At 42.0% G+C, this 18,167-nt stretch overlaps 1 protein-coding gene across 1 annotated transcript; it reads right to left on the reverse strand.

Moving 5' to 3' along the window:
- Positions 1-1,399: 1,399 nt before the first annotated feature.
- On the reverse strand, positions 1,400-15,641 carry Dusp11 (dual specificity phosphatase 11). Its single transcript, XM_048416634.3, has 9 exons — positions 15,431-15,641; positions 13,489-13,564; positions 12,742-12,873; positions 7,551-7,674; positions 6,451-6,511; positions 4,818-4,864; positions 4,329-4,404; positions 3,933-4,112; positions 1,400-1,694 (listed from the first exon to the last, which is right to left on the reverse strand). Exons 1-9 carry the CDS (start codon positions 15,511-15,513, stop codon positions 1,514-1,516), a joined length of 960 nt encoding a protein of 319 aa, XP_048272591.1. The 5' UTR covers positions 15,514-15,641; the 3' UTR covers positions 1,400-1,513.
- Between the last annotated feature and the right edge of the window lie 2,526 nt (positions 15,642-18,167).

Genomic DNA, 18,167 nt, shown 5'->3' on the forward strand with positions numbered 1-18,167 from the left:
GCTCAGTTATCCAATGATAAGCGAGGCTTTTAAGAAGGTGTTGGTAATCCAAAGGTAGAGACAGGAAGGCAGCAGAGCGCATGCAATGACCCTCTGCTGGCAGTGTCCTCCGCAGAAGCTGCTTTGCCAAGCTGTTCTTTACACCTTCAAAGCTGGATGCTCTGCTCTACCTGCCCCGGCTTTGTCCTCTTATTTCACAATTGCCTGATCCAGTTTCTTACAATGCTAAACCTTCAGATATATTCTGGGGAAGAATTCTGCAGGGGGAGCCTTGGAGCAAGAAGCACTTTGAATCTCTGTTAAATGTGGTAAGTAGAGAAAAACTTTAAGAGTCATCACTTGAGCGTGAAGAAACCTGACAGAGCAAATTAGTCCCATTAGGCCAGACTAGAAGAGCTGCTGAAGCTTCCTCAGGGTCGGACTTCACATGTCCACACACGACAGAGAAAATAGCTACCATATGTGGCATCAGCATTACAAATTCTCAAAATCAGAGGCTTTAAAGACAGAAGCCAAATTAATTGCCCAGGCATTCATCAAACGCTTGCTGTGGACTATATGACGTGTCATGATGAGCAACTTCCTGAGTGAGTTCTACAGCAGAAGTAATTAGCACCCCAAGTAGCTTGAAGTGTGTTCCAGAGGAAGAGCACCACTGCATTGTGGGAGGCCCCTGGACAAATCCTGAACAGAGGGCTGCAGGGTCAGTACCACCTGTCTTCCAGGATAACCAAGGATGGATACAGTCCTAGTCTGTTTGACCTTTAAAATCTACAGAGGTTTTCAAGCTTTCTGGACAGTTCTACCCTGTTGGTAGCAGTGACTCTGTCAGATAAATTATAATTTAACTAGCATTCTGGTTATTGGTTAGTTTCCTCTTGCCCAACTTAACAATCAGTCCCTAAAAATTTACACTTCTCTGGGTTAGGTGGTTAACCTGGCAGTTCAATAAGAAGTTGGTTAAATTCTGACCCTGATCACCAAGGAAAGAACGCTGAACAGAGTCCCATAAGTAAAGAGAGAGTAAGTGCCAAATAAATTGTCTATTGGCTAGATTTTTAGTAGGAAATTTGAACAGTTACGATAAAAAGACACCCCTGAAGACTGTTAGTAACAGAACATGGTAAGACACTATGAACCTTTTTGCACCTACACATACAGTTACAAGTATGGACAGAGGAAATAGACAGGGAAAATAAAAGGCAATTAAAACATTTGCAAGTTAATAACAGTTTACCCATTCAGAAACCTTTGAGAAAAGCTGAGCCTAGAATGAGAAGTGTTCTGGACTGCAATAGCCATCAGTAATGCAATTCATCTTGAAACTTAACACACAGAAAGGAACATCTTAAAAAGTTAAAAAACATTTTTAAAAAGTTAAAAAATGTTAAAAAAAATGTTTTAATTGCTTTGACCTGATTTTATTAAAAGTAATCCAGCTGTCCTCTGTCCAGCTCTGATTTCAGGTGGCCCCTGTAAGAGCCCATCCACGTGTGCCTCACTGGATTCATCCCTAGTAGGCTGGGTAGAACGGCCTCTGGTAACTACCGGAAATCCACTTCTTATTCTGGGTTGCTTGACTACCATTTTGCTTCACGCTCCAGAAGAATCTTCTCTGAAAATAGTACTCTTCAGCCGGACCAGGAAGAGGGATAAGGCCTCTCTGGTAAACACTCTGGTTGTGTGAAAATTTTCTTAAACAAGAAATAGTAAATCATTGTCAGGATTAACATTTTATAATAGACTTTATAAAATAACAGATATTCTGATTTTACTCTTGCCTACCTAGATGACTCTATTTTTTGTAGAATGGAGCTAGGACTGAGGAGATGGCCCAGTGAGTAAAGCTCTGCTGCACAAGCATGAGGACTTGGGGCTGGATGCCCAGAACCCAGGGAAAACTGAGAAACACTAGCATGTGTCTGCAATCCCTATGATGAGATGAGGGAAAAGACAGGGGATCCCTAGAAGCTCGAGGGAAACTGGCTTAGCATGTGCAGTGGAACACAGGAGGCTCTATCTCAGACAAGGTGGGGTGTGAAGGGTAATAGTAGAGGTTATCTTCTGGCCTCACACGCATGCCCTCTACACACACACACACACACACACACACACAGTCAAATATGATTAGCTGTTTCTTTGGTCTCTATACCTTTTGATCTTTTTGACTGTTGTTACAGGAAGTTGTGAGCAGCCATGTAGATACTTGGAATCGAACCTGAGTCTTCTGCAAGCCAGTACACTTAACTGCTGAGCTATCTTTCTAGCTACTGTATTTTAGTATTATAAACAAGCTTTAATTTCAGTGGCTTTATAAAATGTCACAGTATGCTTATGGTTACTTAAGTATATGACCACTCAGAATCACAGGTTACTACCAGTTTTCCTACCATCACATACTACCGTATGCTGAGCACCTAGTTCTGTCTGAGACAGTAGGATTTGAGAAGTATAGTCTCAATATGGAATTGGCCAGGTATGACCATCTTTATAGCTATTAAAACTGATTCAAAAGGGTTACTCCCACTCTCAAGGTTACCATCAGCATCTTTCTGATAGTGTAACAATGTAACAACTTGCTTTAACAGATGTAGCAGGCAACAGCCATAGTTACGGGTTGTTTCAAAATCTTCATCTCAAAGAATGGAAATTAGAGATGTGGTCTCACCCAAGATTGCACACGGTGTGAATGGCAGAGTAAGGAGACAAGTTCACACCCAGCCTGATAGTCATGGCCCTCAAGTGCTCATAAAAACCACAATTAAATTAGCAGCTAGGAGTATCCAACAAGCTGTGGTAGTTATCTTAGGTGGCATCTGGACTAAAGTTAGTGGGGCATTACTGCTGCATCTGTCAACAAGAATGTCTCTGAAAAAGGCTGATGCACGAAGAGCAGACTGCGTAAGGAAGATCTGCCTTCCATGTCCCAGGCACCACCGCCTGGCTGGGACTGCAGGAAAACTACAAGGGCAGAGGAAAGGCAAATTTACGCTTTCCTGACCTCCCATCCCCTCCCTCATGGTTCCTCAGGTTTTCCCTTAGGACTCTTGACAGAGAATTACCATGTTCCCTGGGTCTGGACCACACTATTGGCAACCTTGGGTCTCCAGCTTACAGAGGGCTTGCTGAGAAACTTTTCATCTTACAGTCATGCATGCCAATCACCCTAGTGAAGGCCCCTTCTCATCTACCTGTCCACTTTCTCTCTTCCACTTGTCTGGAAAATCCTAATAGACTATTTTAACTGAATTAAGAATTTCCCCATTTCCCATGTGAAATACTTGTATGATTTAATCTGTTCAAATCATTTGTAACTATCTCTATTAGGATATTATTATCCTTCAAAACTTGTTATCTTTCTCTCTTCCTTGAGACAGAGTCTCATTTAGTCTAGGCTAACCCTGCACTCACGATATAGCCAATGATGAACTCCTGATCTTCCTGTCTCTACTTCCCAGTGCTGGGATTGCAGGCACTGACTACCCTGCCTGGTTTTGTATTTGTTCTTTAAATGATAGCCTTCTTTATTTCAAAAACTATGTAGCCTAAGAATTCAAGATTAATAAAGCCTAAGAATATAGGGGCATACCTCAGAGGTCGAATCTTGGGTCTGATTCTGTGTACAAGTGTCACACACACACACACACACACACACACACACACACACACACACACGAATGAAAGATTTTATTTCCCAGTAACAACATCTAACTCTTCCTGGATTAAACTAAATTTAAAAATAGTAAAATAAAATTTTCATTCTCAATTGCCTCTGAAGAGCACATTTCCCCAAGTACTTGGTTTGCAGAGCAGTGTGAGCCCTGCTGGCTGACAATGGAAGAAAATACCAACTGCTGGCTATTGTTACAATGCACTTTCCTGGTCTGAAGTAGTTTCCATCTCAGTTCTAAGAAAGGGGGAAGTCCGGGTACCTGAACAATTGCTGGGAGTACTGGGACTGGGTGTAAAAATGTCGGGAAGGTATTGGACGACCAGCAGGCCAATGGTTCCGAGGTCCTTGGTTCACAGGCTTCTTAGTGCTGTGGACTTGTTCAGTAAGATGTGCTGAGTCTTCAAGATCACCTGACTTAGACGTGCTAGTATTCCGTTTCCTAAAAGAGAAGTATCCCATGGTGTCACCAGATTACAGTTCTAGTGGCCAGTTTAGTAACTATCTCCTTTGGTGGGTGAACAGAGTACCTCAACTCCCCTACTCCTGTTTGTTTAGTGCTCAGTAAGTGGACAAGATGCCTGGATAATGTGCTACTTGAATTATACTAAAGAAGTTTCCCTAACCAAAATCTCACTTAGCAAAATGGAAGACTTACTTTTTGACACGACGATTCTGCAGGTTTTCAATGTAGTTCTGTCTTTCTATGCAGTGCCCCCGGCAGCTGTTGAATACTGAGGAGTGGATGAAGATGAACTTAGAAATAGTGGCACAGAAAGAAATCTTACCCAGGAAAGCAAACCAACGCTCCTACTCACTGACTGTCATTAGGTTGCTGTATCTCACATATCGCTTACAGATATGTTCCTTCACAAGCTATTGGCAAGACTACCTTATAGTGCTATTATTTTTCTTTCTTTTGGTACTGGAGATAAAACTCAGGGTTCCACACACACTGAGCAAGTGCTCTACCATTGAGCCACATCCCCAGCCCCAAGAGGTAGTTTCCTCTCTTCTCTCTCTTCACTATCTTTCTGGCATATATTGGATCATATGAATTTTGTTCTCCAAAAATTGAAAAGTGGCTCTACACTTCCAACTTTAGCTTTTATAGGAAGGGAAAAATGGTGACACCCCCCATACTTACATTCAATTGCATCATCTGGCCTCATGCCTTCTACATCAATCAAATATCTAACAAAACAACATAAGTTGGGTCACTTAAATATACCAAAAGAAAACAAAAATCAGAACAGGTCCAATTTCACTTACAAGTGGAGACATAAATCCTAAGAAAATACTACATATCTAATCCAACAGTTACAGAATGGCATGCCATGACCATAGGAAAAAGACTACCCCAAGATTGACCAACTTTAGAAATCTATTAATAAAGATACTTACATTAATATAATAATATAAATAATAAAGGAAATTCATGACCAAACTGGCAAGTGCTTAAAAGGCAGATTCAGTAGTCACTTTCATCAAAATGTTTTTTGAACTAAAATACAGGAGACTTTCTTAATATTACTGTGTATTCATCAGCAACCAACAACATATAAAGCAACTGGGAAAAATATTAACAGAGCTAAAATACTGGGAAACCAACTGGATGGGTCAAAAACAGGAGCTACCATCACTGTCACCCATTCTTCCCTCATTCTCACCTTCAATCTACCACCAGGATCCTGACAGCCACATCCTTCCACCAAAATGCCCTTGACATCTTGGTCCAAGAGACCATTATACTTCAATTCATACAAAAACCTAACAATTCCTTGCCTCTACCTCTTTAGAGCATTCTTTACTCAGAAGTAGATGGGTTCAGTATACCCCCAAAAGGTTCAAAAACAACAAGCAGAAACAAACAGACCAAAACACTGCTCTGTATGGCCTAACTATGGCTCCTGCCTGCCAGAAGAGCTCCACTTGTTTGCCACACTTGCTGCACTGCCCACCGACCTCCTCCAGCGAAGCATATGCTATACTACTCTAGGCTCCTAGCTGAACCTTCGTCTACAGTCTCTTCAGTGTCTCTACACAGCTAGCACTAGTTCAGCCTTCAGATAGTCTCTCAAACTTTCCATGCAAATGTACTGTCTTCTTGACAGTTAGGTCCAAGCCTCCCCATCATGGCATCATGTTCCTATCCTCCTCAGCACTTGACAGTGATAGTTCTAGAGTCTTCTTGCTATTATCTTTACTATTATAGTCTTCCTTCCTTTTTCAGAGGCAAATTAAATATTTTTACCAGCAGCCATACTGCTCATACAAATTAGATCTCAGCAAAGCTCTTCTGAATGGACAAACATAATGTTGCACAGAACAGCAATTCCTTAAGAACCATCAGACCACACCCTAATTCAGTATCTGCATGTCATGTGACATTATTGCTGAGTCAGGGGCATGTGGATTCAAAGATGCACATACCACTTTTATGTTTTATTATACCCCAAACTTGTGACTTGCATGTTTGTCAGTATGTAAAAAAACAAACAAACAAAAAAAAAAAAAACCACCAGTATAATCTTTAAAAAATAAGGTCTCCAAATACTTTCACAGGGAGGTACCTACCACATATTAAATTGTAACTCTGGATGTTTACTGTACTCTAAGCCATACAGATGCACTCTCTCTGCATCTGTAAAGTCTACAATGGTAGTCTCTGGGTGGAGAAAACACTGCTCTATATTTCACTCATTTCTATGTATGCTTACATTACCATTGTAATCAGACAAACACACTAAACACTATTTGCTTTTGGGTTGGCAACTCACCTGCAAATGAGGTAGCCAGTCCTGTTTAGGCCATGGGTGCAGTGGACACCAATAAGTTTGTCTATAAAACAGGAAATGCAGAATTAAGTAAAGGAAACAAGATATACCATAAGTAAATTAAAGACAATTTTCTAAAGAGCAACACAAATTAGTGAAATAATACTGCTATGTTGAAAAGTGGCATTAGAAACACATTATCAAGAATCACCTACCAAAAGCTCACTGTTGTGGAAATTTTGTAAAATCTGGTTAGATACAATGATGCAAACTGTAGAAGCAGCCATTTGGTTAAGCTGCCTTACCATGAAGAGGAAACTAGAATGTGTTTCTGTGTGTGCAACACTGAAGTTTGAAACTGGGCCTTTGTAAGCCAGGCAAGTGCTCTGTAATTAAGCTACAGACTTCATCCCACCTTCATTTTGATAATAAATAACAATGACAATTGTACTCAAAAGGGAAACAGCAGGAACACCTGAAGTGTGCGTGGCAAAGATGAAATTCTACTGGCCTGCCCATGCTCTGTTCTCTTGGGAGACTACTTCACTCCTAACCTTGGTCTTCTAGGGAACTGACTCACTCCTTAACCTTTGACTTCTGTTGTCTCTATGCAACTTGCAGACCCTAAGATTCTTAATCTTCTACATATCACCCTTTAACTACAGGAAAAGGTAAACACTTCCATCATATTACACATTTCTCACTCGAGTTTTGTTTCTGTGTGGCCAACAAAAGGGAAAACACTTTATTACTACCAGCTGCCATTTTCAAAGACAACATACTTAAATTAGAATATTAACAATATCAAAAATCTGAACTATCAAAAGTCTGGAGACTGCGCTGGAGAGATGGCTCAGTACTTGAAAACACATCTGCCCTAAAGGGCCCAAATTTGGTTTTCCAGCACCTATGTCAGAAGACTCACAACTCTAGGTGGAGGGAATCTGAAGTCTCTGGACTCTTAAGTACCTGCATTCATACATACATAGCAACAAGCACACACACATAATTAAAATAAAAAGGATTTTAAAAGAGTTTCCAGACCTATTTGAAATGCACAACAGAGTTCAGACATAAAAGAAAAAGAAACTACAAGGACTCACCATTGTCTTTGTTTTTCTTTAAAAACTCTTTAACTGCACATTTGAACTTAAGAATAGTGCCATTATCAGGTACCTGATGGCCAGCTGTAAGAATTTTTATGTAAGAAATAGTTTCTGGCAAATCCTACAAAGTAAAAAAAAAAAAATGTACATTATTTCATTTGCATATAATGAAGATTTGAGGAGCATGAGTGTAAGTAGATACTAATAAACTTACTATCACAGCAACTCTGACTACAGAGCCACTTCTTACAAAGCTGTTCCCACCAGGAAACAGCGCTTGATTTTCATTAAAACTATGGGACAGTCACTAGGTATACAAAACACACCAAATTCCACATGGATGAGGGTCTATATGGTGTGACTAAAAAGTATGTGGACAGTTCTAATTATTTCACCTTACTGTGTCTTCACAAAACAGTAATAAGCTGAGCAAAAAGAACTGTGGATAAGAGAAAGAAGTGGGAAGGGTAGGCGCTGGAGAGATGGCCCAGAGCGTAAGAGTGCTTGCTGCTCTTCCAGGACGCAGTTCAGTTCTCAGCACCCATGTCTGATGGCTCACAACAGCCTGGAACTCCTGCTGCAGAGGATCGGGAGTCCTCTTCTGACCTCAGCAGGCACCTGTACACATGTGGCAGACACAGACAAGCAGATACAGCCACACACACAGCCACCCCCCAACACACACACATACACGTAAATTTTAGAAAAAAAAAAAAAGATCGGTTAGGTGAAAAATATGTAACTCTGGATTTAAGTGGAAAACACTATCATGATTTTTACAGAGTTCTTAGCTCTGTCCACAGAAAAAGCTTCAGAACAATGTCAACAATGTCAATGAATATACCTGACACTCACATGCCTGAAAAATTATCCCCACTGAAAGGAAACAAAGCCTTCTGAAAAGGCTGAGTCAGGCTGGGGCAGGGAACAGTTAAGATGAGTCCGGAATTCTTTCATGCAAAAAAGTAATCAGAGATGATCAGGACATGTCAAAAGATTAGGACTAAGAAATGGTTTAATCTAGCTGAGGAACTTTGGCAGCTAAGAGCTACCTGGGAAGGGAGAGTCAGTTTTCTTCAGGACTGCAGCCCTGGGTAGTTGGCCATGTTCCAGAAGGTGGTATGACACCCACGTGCACTTGGGCAGCACTAATTCTGAACTCAGTGGCGTTGGGCCTTTAATCCCAGCGCTCAGGAGGCAGAGGCAGAAGCAGGCGGATATCTGTGAATTCGAGGCCAGCCTGATTTATAGAGCGAGTTCCAGGCTTCCCAAAAAGCCTGTCCCAAAAAGCAAAAGTGGTGTCGAGGTAGGGTAGAGAAATGGCTCAGAGGGTCAGAGCTGAAAGAAGCTCTAACAAGAGCAGTACTTGCTGCTCTTGCCAAGGACCTGGGCTAGGTTCAGTTCCTAGCACCCATATCAGGCACAAAAACACCAGTAACTCCAGGTCTAGCGAATCTATTACCTTCTTCTTCCACTGCCCACAGGCACCTTCAAGCATGTGGTGAACATACAAAAAATAAATAAATAAGTAAAAATAAAAAATAAAAAAAAGAAGGGCAAATCACATAAAAAAGAAGAGATGACACTGGGAGTGCAGACCAGGAGGAATCAGCTGCGCTGTGGGGTAACTGTGATCAAAAACAAATTATTCATGTGTGAAATTCTCAAGAATATTTTTCAAAAAGTTTTAGGGGCCAAATGGAGAAGTTCCAATTATCTAAAGAGAGGCCTTCCAGCAGTGCTCCAACTGGAAAAAGCAGCTGCAGAGGAGTTTGTAATGAGAGGAAAAATTGAATAAATTCTGACTAGTCAATATTGGCAGGTATTAGGGACCCAGGAGATTACTTTGATGAAGTTGTTACAAAGAGGAAAGAATCCTGTTGACACCACTGAGTAAATAAACAAGCAGAAACTTCATTAAATGAACATGAATGGTAACGTTCACCTTGTACAGCCTGGTATGGTGGCATACACCTGTAATCCTAGACAACTGGGAGGTTGAGGCAGGAAATCTTGAGTTTGAAGTCAGCCTTTGCTACACAGCAAGAGCCTGTCTCAAAAAAGAAAAAAGAAAAAAAGAAAATCAACTTTTGAAGCTTCAAAGGAATTAACAGATCAGTTATCAATAATTACTAATAACTTAAGAGACAACCACTGATTATATGCCCCTTAATGGAAGAACACATGACCACCTATGAAAATGTCTCATATCAGGCATAGTGGCACACCCTTATAGTCTATGTGTCCCAGTAGGCTGGGCAGAAGGACCACTTGAACACAGGAGTTCAAGATCAGCTTGAGCAATATAACAAGAACTCATCTCAAAATATACAGAAACACTGGAAACTGTCATATTAAAGAAAATCAAGGCAGCCAGACCAATGGTTCACAGTTAAAAGCCTTTACTGCTCTTGTAGAGAATAAGTTCTGGTTCCCAAAACTCATATAGCTACTCCAGCCATCTGTAACTCCAGTTCCAGTGGATCTGACACCCTTTTCTAACTTCTGTAGGTTCCACCATGAATGTGGTGCACATAAATTGATGATAGCACACAAACATACATATTAAAATGAATAAAGATTTCTAAAAAAGGAAATCAGTCTGGGTGTGGTGGTCCATGCCTGTAATCACAGTATTTAGGAGATAGAGGCAGGAGGATCAGGAGTTTAAGGACATCCTCAGCAATTGAGGACAGTCCTGGCTATTTGAGACACTATCTAAAGTTTAAACAAAAATTCAAGGCAGGTGGAGTACTGAATATCTGTAATTCCAGCATTAGAAAGACTGAGGCAGGAAGACCATGTGGTCAGCAAGGGCTACATATTAAGACTCTGTTTCAAATACCAAATCCAAAACAAAACAGTATGGAAAAGAGGGAAGGAAGGTAGGAAAAGGAAAGAAAAGGAAAGGGAGAAAGGAGAAAGGAAAACAGTCTTGAATCTGGTTGTGCTAGCCCACTGGCAGAGAACAAAGGACTCTACCAGCACGTGGAGGCACACAGCTAACATTAAAGCATACGCTGGCTGGCTCTCTCCAAGACAGAACTCAGGAGAGGGACAAAAAGAAAGTGAAAGAGACATGGACAGCAATGTCTTGTCTTAACCAGATTTGACAGACAACCAACTTCAAACTGACAATTTTGATGACATTTAGGAACGATCAGATTATATATCTGACGTCAAAGAACTGATATTAAGGAAAAAGTATTGTATTTTGCATATACATGAATATCAGAAAGTAGAGGTAAATTCTATGATATTTGAGGGTTCCTTTAAAATAAGATAGAACATGCTGGGCCTGGTAGTGCACTTATTCAATCCGAGCACATGGGAGGCAAGAGTAGGTAGATCTTTGTGGGTTGAAGACCAGCCTAGTGCACATAATAAATTTCAGACCAGTCAGGGCCACATGATGAGACTTTCTCATGAAAAAACAGATAAATCCCCCAATACAAACACACACACACACACACACACACACACACACCCCACACATGGAGGATAAGGAAGGCAGAAAGGGGTGAAGTAGATAGGGTCCATAATGAAATACAGCATATATACATAGCTTAAATATTGAACCAGAAAAGAGAAAGATTCTGTATATGCTTCAATAAACATTGGAAACAAAATTAGTGAAATAATTCAGCACAAAAAGACAAGTATTACAAGTTATTAGGGCTGAAAAGATGGCTCAATAGTTAAGAGCACTGGCTGCTCTTGCAGAAGACTCATGTTCAATTTCCAGCACCTACACAACAGTTCACAACAATCTGTAATGCCAGTTAGGGGATAAAATGCCGACTTATAGCCTCCACAGCCACCAGGCTATGTCTGCAATGTACATACATACAGGCAGGCAAAAACACTCATACAAATAAATAAAAATAAACCTTAAAAAAATGTACTTGATGGGTGGTGGTGGCACAAGCTTTTAATCCCAGCACTTGGGAGGCAGAGGCAGGTGGGTCTCTGTGAGGTCAAGGCCAGCCTAGTCTACAGAGTCAGTTCCAGGACAGCCAGAGCTGTCACAGAGAGAAACCCTGTCTCGAAAAAAAAAAAAATTCTCTATTAATAAGCATAACTTTCACACAAAGATACTTCCTTTTTTCCTCCTACAGTACACAGATTATTACAAAAAGCCACAACTAGTCAAAACACAGAGAACAACTGACTGTGAGCTGCCCAGCCCCAACTGATACATCTCAAGCACAATCCTTCCATCTCAGACTCAGAGAACATCTCAGAAGAGGAACATAGAAAGGTAAGAGTCCAAAGACCAGGAAGTCAGTTGCAAGATGATATTTTAGAGATGCGACAGAAAAGGCTCCACCCATGAAATTTCAATAATATGGGTGCTTACACAAGACCTGAACAATAACACCAATTGACATGCCAACATGGATGGGAGAAATTGCAGAGGGCCCTACCCTAGATGAAGAACTACAGGCAATTAAGAACAACTGAGAGATGGAGAATTAGTCTTCAGATATAAGCACCCTAAAGTGGTCAGTCCTAAAAAAAAAAAAAAAACATACATATAAGTAAAATTAAATGGACTCAGCAGGCTACATTTGTATAGTTATTTGCATATACATGTAGCAATAATTAAGTGTTAGAGGCTATGAATTTGAAAAGAGGAGTTAGGAGAGGTTAAAGGAAGGAGGAGGGAAATGGTGGAATTAATATTTTAATTAAATTTAAAAATGCTACATTATGCTACTTGAATGAGATACTAAAACTGATAAATTCATATTATAAAGCAGGCAAGAAGTTACTAGGGGACTGGAGTGTGGGAGATGGGTGAATTAATGTTCAGTGGTTACAAAGCTTTTGCTAATGAAAGAGACTTAAGTGACAGCCACTAAATATTATAGTTCAATTCATGTCTCCAATCTAGTGAGTGTATGTATGTGTGTGCTGTTGCTGCTGCTATTGTTAAGACTTAATTATGTAAGTCCAAGCTGGCACTGAACTTGTGATCCTCCTGCCTTAGACTCCTAAGATCTGGATTGTCGTCATTCACTACCATGCCCGGCCTCCAATCTCATTTCAACATGAAATCAGGGAAACTTTGCTTTTCCTTTAAAATTATTACTACCCATGAATGAAGCTCAGTTTTCACATCAGCACAGGATGGAAGCTATTAAATTACTATGAATTATTTTTTTCATTTAGAGGTTCTACTTACCTCTGCTTTATAATAGCGCTGAGTATATGTTAAATCAATTATCAATCCAAGTTCTTCATTTTGTTCTTGAATTTTATTAAAAAGATCCAAAGGAGAAAAGTACTCTTCTGGCATAAGCTCTGCTTCAAATTTCTGTCAGAGTGAGGTAAGAGAGAGCAAACCTGCTTCAAGTCCTGCACACAGTTTGTATTTATTCCAGCCCCATGAGATACACACACAATGAGAACAAGGGCAGTTTCCTCTCTTCTGGAAGCTCGTAACAATCTCTCCTTCAGTGGTAGTGGGGGGGGGACTCACTTTGATATACATATTTCTGTGTTTGTGTCCACTGCCTGAATGCCTTCAGAATGTCCTAGTCAGTATTAACGAGGTATGAAAAAAACAAAAGCCTCTTCCTATCTGTCTAAGCCTCAGAACTAAAATTCATTTCACAAACAATTCCCCACAAGTTGTACTGGATTTCCAGGGGAGGAACTGCCCTATCAACACAGTGGCTACTCAACTATCTGGTTCAGTCAGGTGGACAAAAAACACAACACAGTTACAATTATTCTTCATATTATAGTTAGGGCATTATACTGTCTTTTCCTTAAAATGAGATACAGATGTAGACTTTACTGCTCTGTGAATCTCATTTCATGTTAGTAGTGACATAAGATGGGAACTAGAGAGCAACCAGGTTGAGAGTCAGTGTTCTACAAGGGGAATTTAGACTTCTGAAAAAATCCTGCATTAGCTTTCACTTACCTTTTGCAAAGGAACTTTGAAAGCAATGAAACGAGTCCCAGGCATCCGCTGTCCAACTGGGAGATAGTCTCTCCACCTATGACAGAGTATTTGTTAGTCAAACTGAATACCAGCCTTGCCTCCCCAACAGAATAATGGGGCACCTAGCACACACAGAAAGTCTCTTTATGAGAATGTCTGCTCTGCCCTTTGCCACTCAACCTATTCTCTTTCAACAAATAACAACCTACACTTTCTTCTTCCTGTTTCCATCTTGAAAACAGATACAAACAACACAAACAAGAAATTCCTAAAACCAAAATGGCCAGAACTTTCACGTTCCTGATAAACCCAGCCCAGCATCAAATACCAAGGTGATATATCAGACATGAAGGCAGAAGGGGATTGTGTCAGAGGAAGGTGACTAAAGGGGGCGGAGGACACAAGAGGCAGAGGAGGGGAAGGTTATGTGTGGGGGTCAGTGTGAGCAAAGAATAATGACATACATGTAGAATGTCACAATGAGATTCACATTTTGTGTGGTAACTAAAAATATTAAAACCAGCCAGTAGAAATGCATACCTACACACTGACTGTGAGCTCAGATTCAGTGCGCAGTGTTTGTGGTTTCCACAAGAGTGACAATTCAATGTGTAGAAGTCTGCTAGTTCTTCTACGAATAGACAACCTGAATTTCCAGGGGGCAGCCTGGAGACTCACAGATGAGTTGGTCTCTGTCCATGAATTACAAATAACCAGGGTTCATCCAGTATAGAACATCAGAAAGTAAGGACTGAGCGCAAGAGATTGGGCTGGAGACACAGACAACCTCTGAACAGTGAAACCTAGTGTGTAGGCCATGACAAAGAGTTGGCTTTTTATTTTATTTAAAATAATTTATTTGGCTTTTCATGACAGGGTTTCTCTGTCTAGCTTTGGAGTCTTTCTGAACTCACTCTGGAGACCAGGCTGGCCTCGAACTCACAGAGATCCACCTGCTTCTGCCTCCTGAGTGCTGGATTAAAGGTGTGCGCCACCACCATCCGGTTGGCTTTTTAGTTTTAAAGTCAAGCTTTACCTTACATCTAAGAGCTTTTTCTCAATTACTACTTGACACTCAGTTTAAATGATTAACTATATAAGAGTATGTTAAGAATGGATTAGAAAGAAATGAGAGTGAAAAAAATGGACACCTGTCTTCTGCACCGTCAAACAAGTTCTGCACTGGGCGACGATAGAGGAAAGCTGACAGACTCTAAAATTACTCAGGAGATAAAAGGAAGTGCTTACTCAAGTCTGAGAAGTCAAAGAGGGCATTATGTCCATTCTGGATGTCAGGTGTCGCTCCTTAGTGGAGGTGAAAGCTTACTGAAGTCTGGGAATGGGGAGAGGACAGTCTGTCTACCCTGGGTTTTATCTTCCAATTGCTTAATTGTGGAGATAAAAGATTTGTTTAATTCTAGTAAGAGGATAGGCCATGTTGACCACGCCTGACTTCAGCTATTCCATATTTGTGGAGATAAAACAACCGACTTTTGAAATACGGGAAGGGGGGCCGGCAGTCGCAAGCAGAGTTCACACCATCTGTGAGCAAAACCGTACACCTAAAGACTGGCACGGGCAGGGAAGCCTCCCTCAAATGACAGCTCCGCCTCCAGAGTTCTAGAAGCCACAGAATCTCTCCGGCCGGGAATGAGCGCAGGGTGTCTCCAGCTCAGACCGGATGTCTCACACAGCGCCTCAACACGACTCCCAGACCGGCAGCCGCGCCCCGAAGCGCACTTCCGCGCCGGCCCGAGCTCCAGACAGAGCCCCGTCAGGACGAGACTGAGACCTTAGAATGCCGGGGCTGGGGAGGTTCGGCGCGGAGGACTCTGGGAGGCGGAAGAGAGCAAGGCCGCGGAGAAGACACTAGGCCTCCACGGCAGCCGGAACGACCCAGCCCGGAACCAAAGCACCATACCTTTCCGGGATGTAGTTTTTGCCCTTCTTCTTCTTCGATCGGCCCCGACCGCGACCATTGCGGCCGTAATGCCGCTGGCTCATGTGAGCGTAGCTATGCCGCCCACCCAACGCCAGACGGGCCAGAGCGGCCAGGGTGGCGACCTCAAGGCCGCCGGAAGACGCCGAGGGATCCAGAGCGCCCTCTCAGAAACGCGCTGTGGTCGACGCCTCTCTACTTAGCGTGCGTCGTGGCCCGCCGTGATGACGTCACACGGCGCCAGCCCTTGGTTCCAATAGTGCCACCTGTAGCTGGAGGCCGGTATCGCGCGTACCCATCTGCTGACCTGCCCCGCCCCCCATCCCTGCTTCTTCACCCGTAGTCAAACGTTTACGTTTTTCTATGTTGTTCATGGATTTTACTTTCTCACATAGGTGTGACCTTTTGCCGCCGAAAAGAAATATACCAAAGGTTTTATACAACATATTTCTCCTTATTTAAATATATATTTTTTCTAGTTTTAAATGGCATAGGGCATTTAATTGATCATAATTGACATAATTAAAAGTACCAACCTTTAACCAATCTCAGTTCCTGATTCCTCCCCTCTTTCTGCTCCATCTTCCCCCCACCCCATCTGCTCATCCATTCCTCAAAGAGGGTGAGGCCTCCCATGGGGAATCAAGAAAGTCTATCACATCACTTGAGGCAGGACAAAGGCTCTCCGCCCTGTATCTAGGCTGAGAAAGGTATCCCCCCATAGGGAATAGTCTCCAAAAAAATCACTTCATGCACTAGGGATAAATCCTGGTCCCATTGCCAATGGCCCCACAAACTGCCCAGGCCACACAACTGGTCACCCACATTCAGAGGGCCTAGTTTAGCTCAGGTCAGCTCTTTCTGTGGGTTTCCCCATCATGGTCTTGATCCCTTGACTCATATTATTGCTCCTCCCTCTATAGGACTGGACTTGAGGAGCTTGGCCCAGAGCTTAGCAGTGGATCTCTGCATCAGATGCAAAAAAAAATCTTAATAAAATATTTGTAAGGTGAATTCAAGAAAATTACATCAAACTGTGGTTAACAACCACGATCAAGTAGGTTTCATCCCAGAGATGCAGGGAATGTTTAGCACATGCAAGTGAATGAATATAATAAATCAAAAATGGACTGAAAGACACAAATCACAAAGTAATCTTAGTAGATGTAGAAATGGCTTTGGATGAAATTCAAACTCTCTTCATGAAAAGCCCAGAATATGTTTCAATATGTTAATGACTATATGCAATAAACCAATATTACACTACATGGGGAAAACTCAAGCCATTTCCACTAACATGATGAGCGAAACAAGGGTGTCCAGTTTCTCTACTCTCATTGGGCGTACTGCTTGAAGGCTTTGCTACAACAGTAAAGCAAGAAGATAAAATGTAGGGATACAAATAAAGATGCACTGAATGCACCTAGAATTGGGTGCCGCAACTATGGAGAGGAAATCACTTGAAAAGCTGACTGTAGAAACTGCGGACCAGGGTCAGCCAGGATTTGTTTAAATGGAATTGGAACACAGGAAGTAGATACTATAATGTGTCAATATTGGAGTTCAGTGAAAATGATTCTACCACAATACCCAGCTAACATTTCTTATTTAAATTACCACACACTTGGAGTTGTGGGAGCATTTTGTGGTACGTGTCTTTAATCCCTGCACTTGGGAGGCAGAGCAGAAAGATCTTTGTCACTTCAGGGCCAACCCGGTTTACACAGTGAGTGAGATCCTGTCTCAAAAGAAGCAAGTAAATTAATTAAAATAAAAAATAAATGACAAACGTCCCTCATTGTCTTAGTCATTTGAACATTTGGTCTCCAGTTGGTACAGGAGTTGGGGGAAGTCTTGGAGGTGTGGCCTGGGTGGAGGAAGTATGGTACAAGGGGAGGATTTGATATTTAAAAACATCTCCAATTCGGTTCACTCTCCACTTCATGCTGTGGTTCAGAATATGAGCTCTCAGCCTCCTGTTCCTCGCCCCGTCCTGCTACTTGCTACCATGCCTCTGCTCTGCCATTATTGACTCTAACCTTCTGGAACTGTGGTCCAGCTAAACTTTCTTCCATAATTGCCTTGACTGTGGCATTTTTTATCACAACAACAGAAAAAGTAACTATTATGGTGTCTTTCAAGCTTAGTCCCCAGTTAAGGTTTGCTGCTAGGTGATGGAACCTTTAAAAGTGGGTCAGGGCTTCGAGTCATTGGGAGCACATCATTGCAGGGATAGGGAGAGCCAGCCCATCCCCTCCCCCACTTCTCTCTCTTCCGATATAGGGTCTTACTGTGTAAGTTTGCTGACCTGAAACGTGCTATTTAAACCTGGTTAGCCTTGACTTCACTCCACCTGTGTCTGCCTCCCGAGTGCTGGGATTAAAGGCACACACTACCACACCAGATCACTCTCATCTTTTTAAAGGCTCGGACCCTCGCAGCCTGTTCAGCGCCGAGTGGGCTAAATACCCAAGAATGTCTGTACTGCTGATCCTACTGCCTTCACCTACCAGTTTGTGGGATTACAGGCCATCTATCATCACACCCCTTGGATTAGAAAGTGCTAAAGAGGGATCCCAGGACTTCATGCATAGTAGGCAACTACTACCAGCTGGGCCACATCCCCAACATGGCTTCCTGTTCTTTGTCCAGTCTCGAAGTGAGCAGCTGCTCTACTGAGTGTCCCTTGCCATGACATCCTCCCATAACTGCCTTGATG

This window comes from Myodes glareolus, chromosome 6 (genome assembly GCF_982192425.1).
Source record: "Myodes glareolus chromosome 6, mMyoGla1.1, whole genome shotgun sequence".
Classification (NCBI taxonomy): Eukaryota; Metazoa; Chordata; class Mammalia; order Rodentia; family Cricetidae; genus Myodes; species Myodes glareolus.

Coding starts and splice junctions, on each gene's coding strand:
- Dusp11 (XM_048416634.3), bottom strand. CDS start 15,513: ATGAGCCAGCGGCATTACGGCCGCAATGGTCGCGGTCGGGGCCGATCG. Junction 13,565..15,430: donor AAAAACTACATCCCGGAAAG/GTATGGTGCTTT, acceptor ACTCTGTCATAG/GTGGAGAGACTATCTCCCAG. Junction 7,675..12,741: donor AGCGCTATTATAAAGCAGAG/GTAAGTAGAACC, acceptor TTTACTTTGTAG/GATTTGCCAGAAACTATTTC.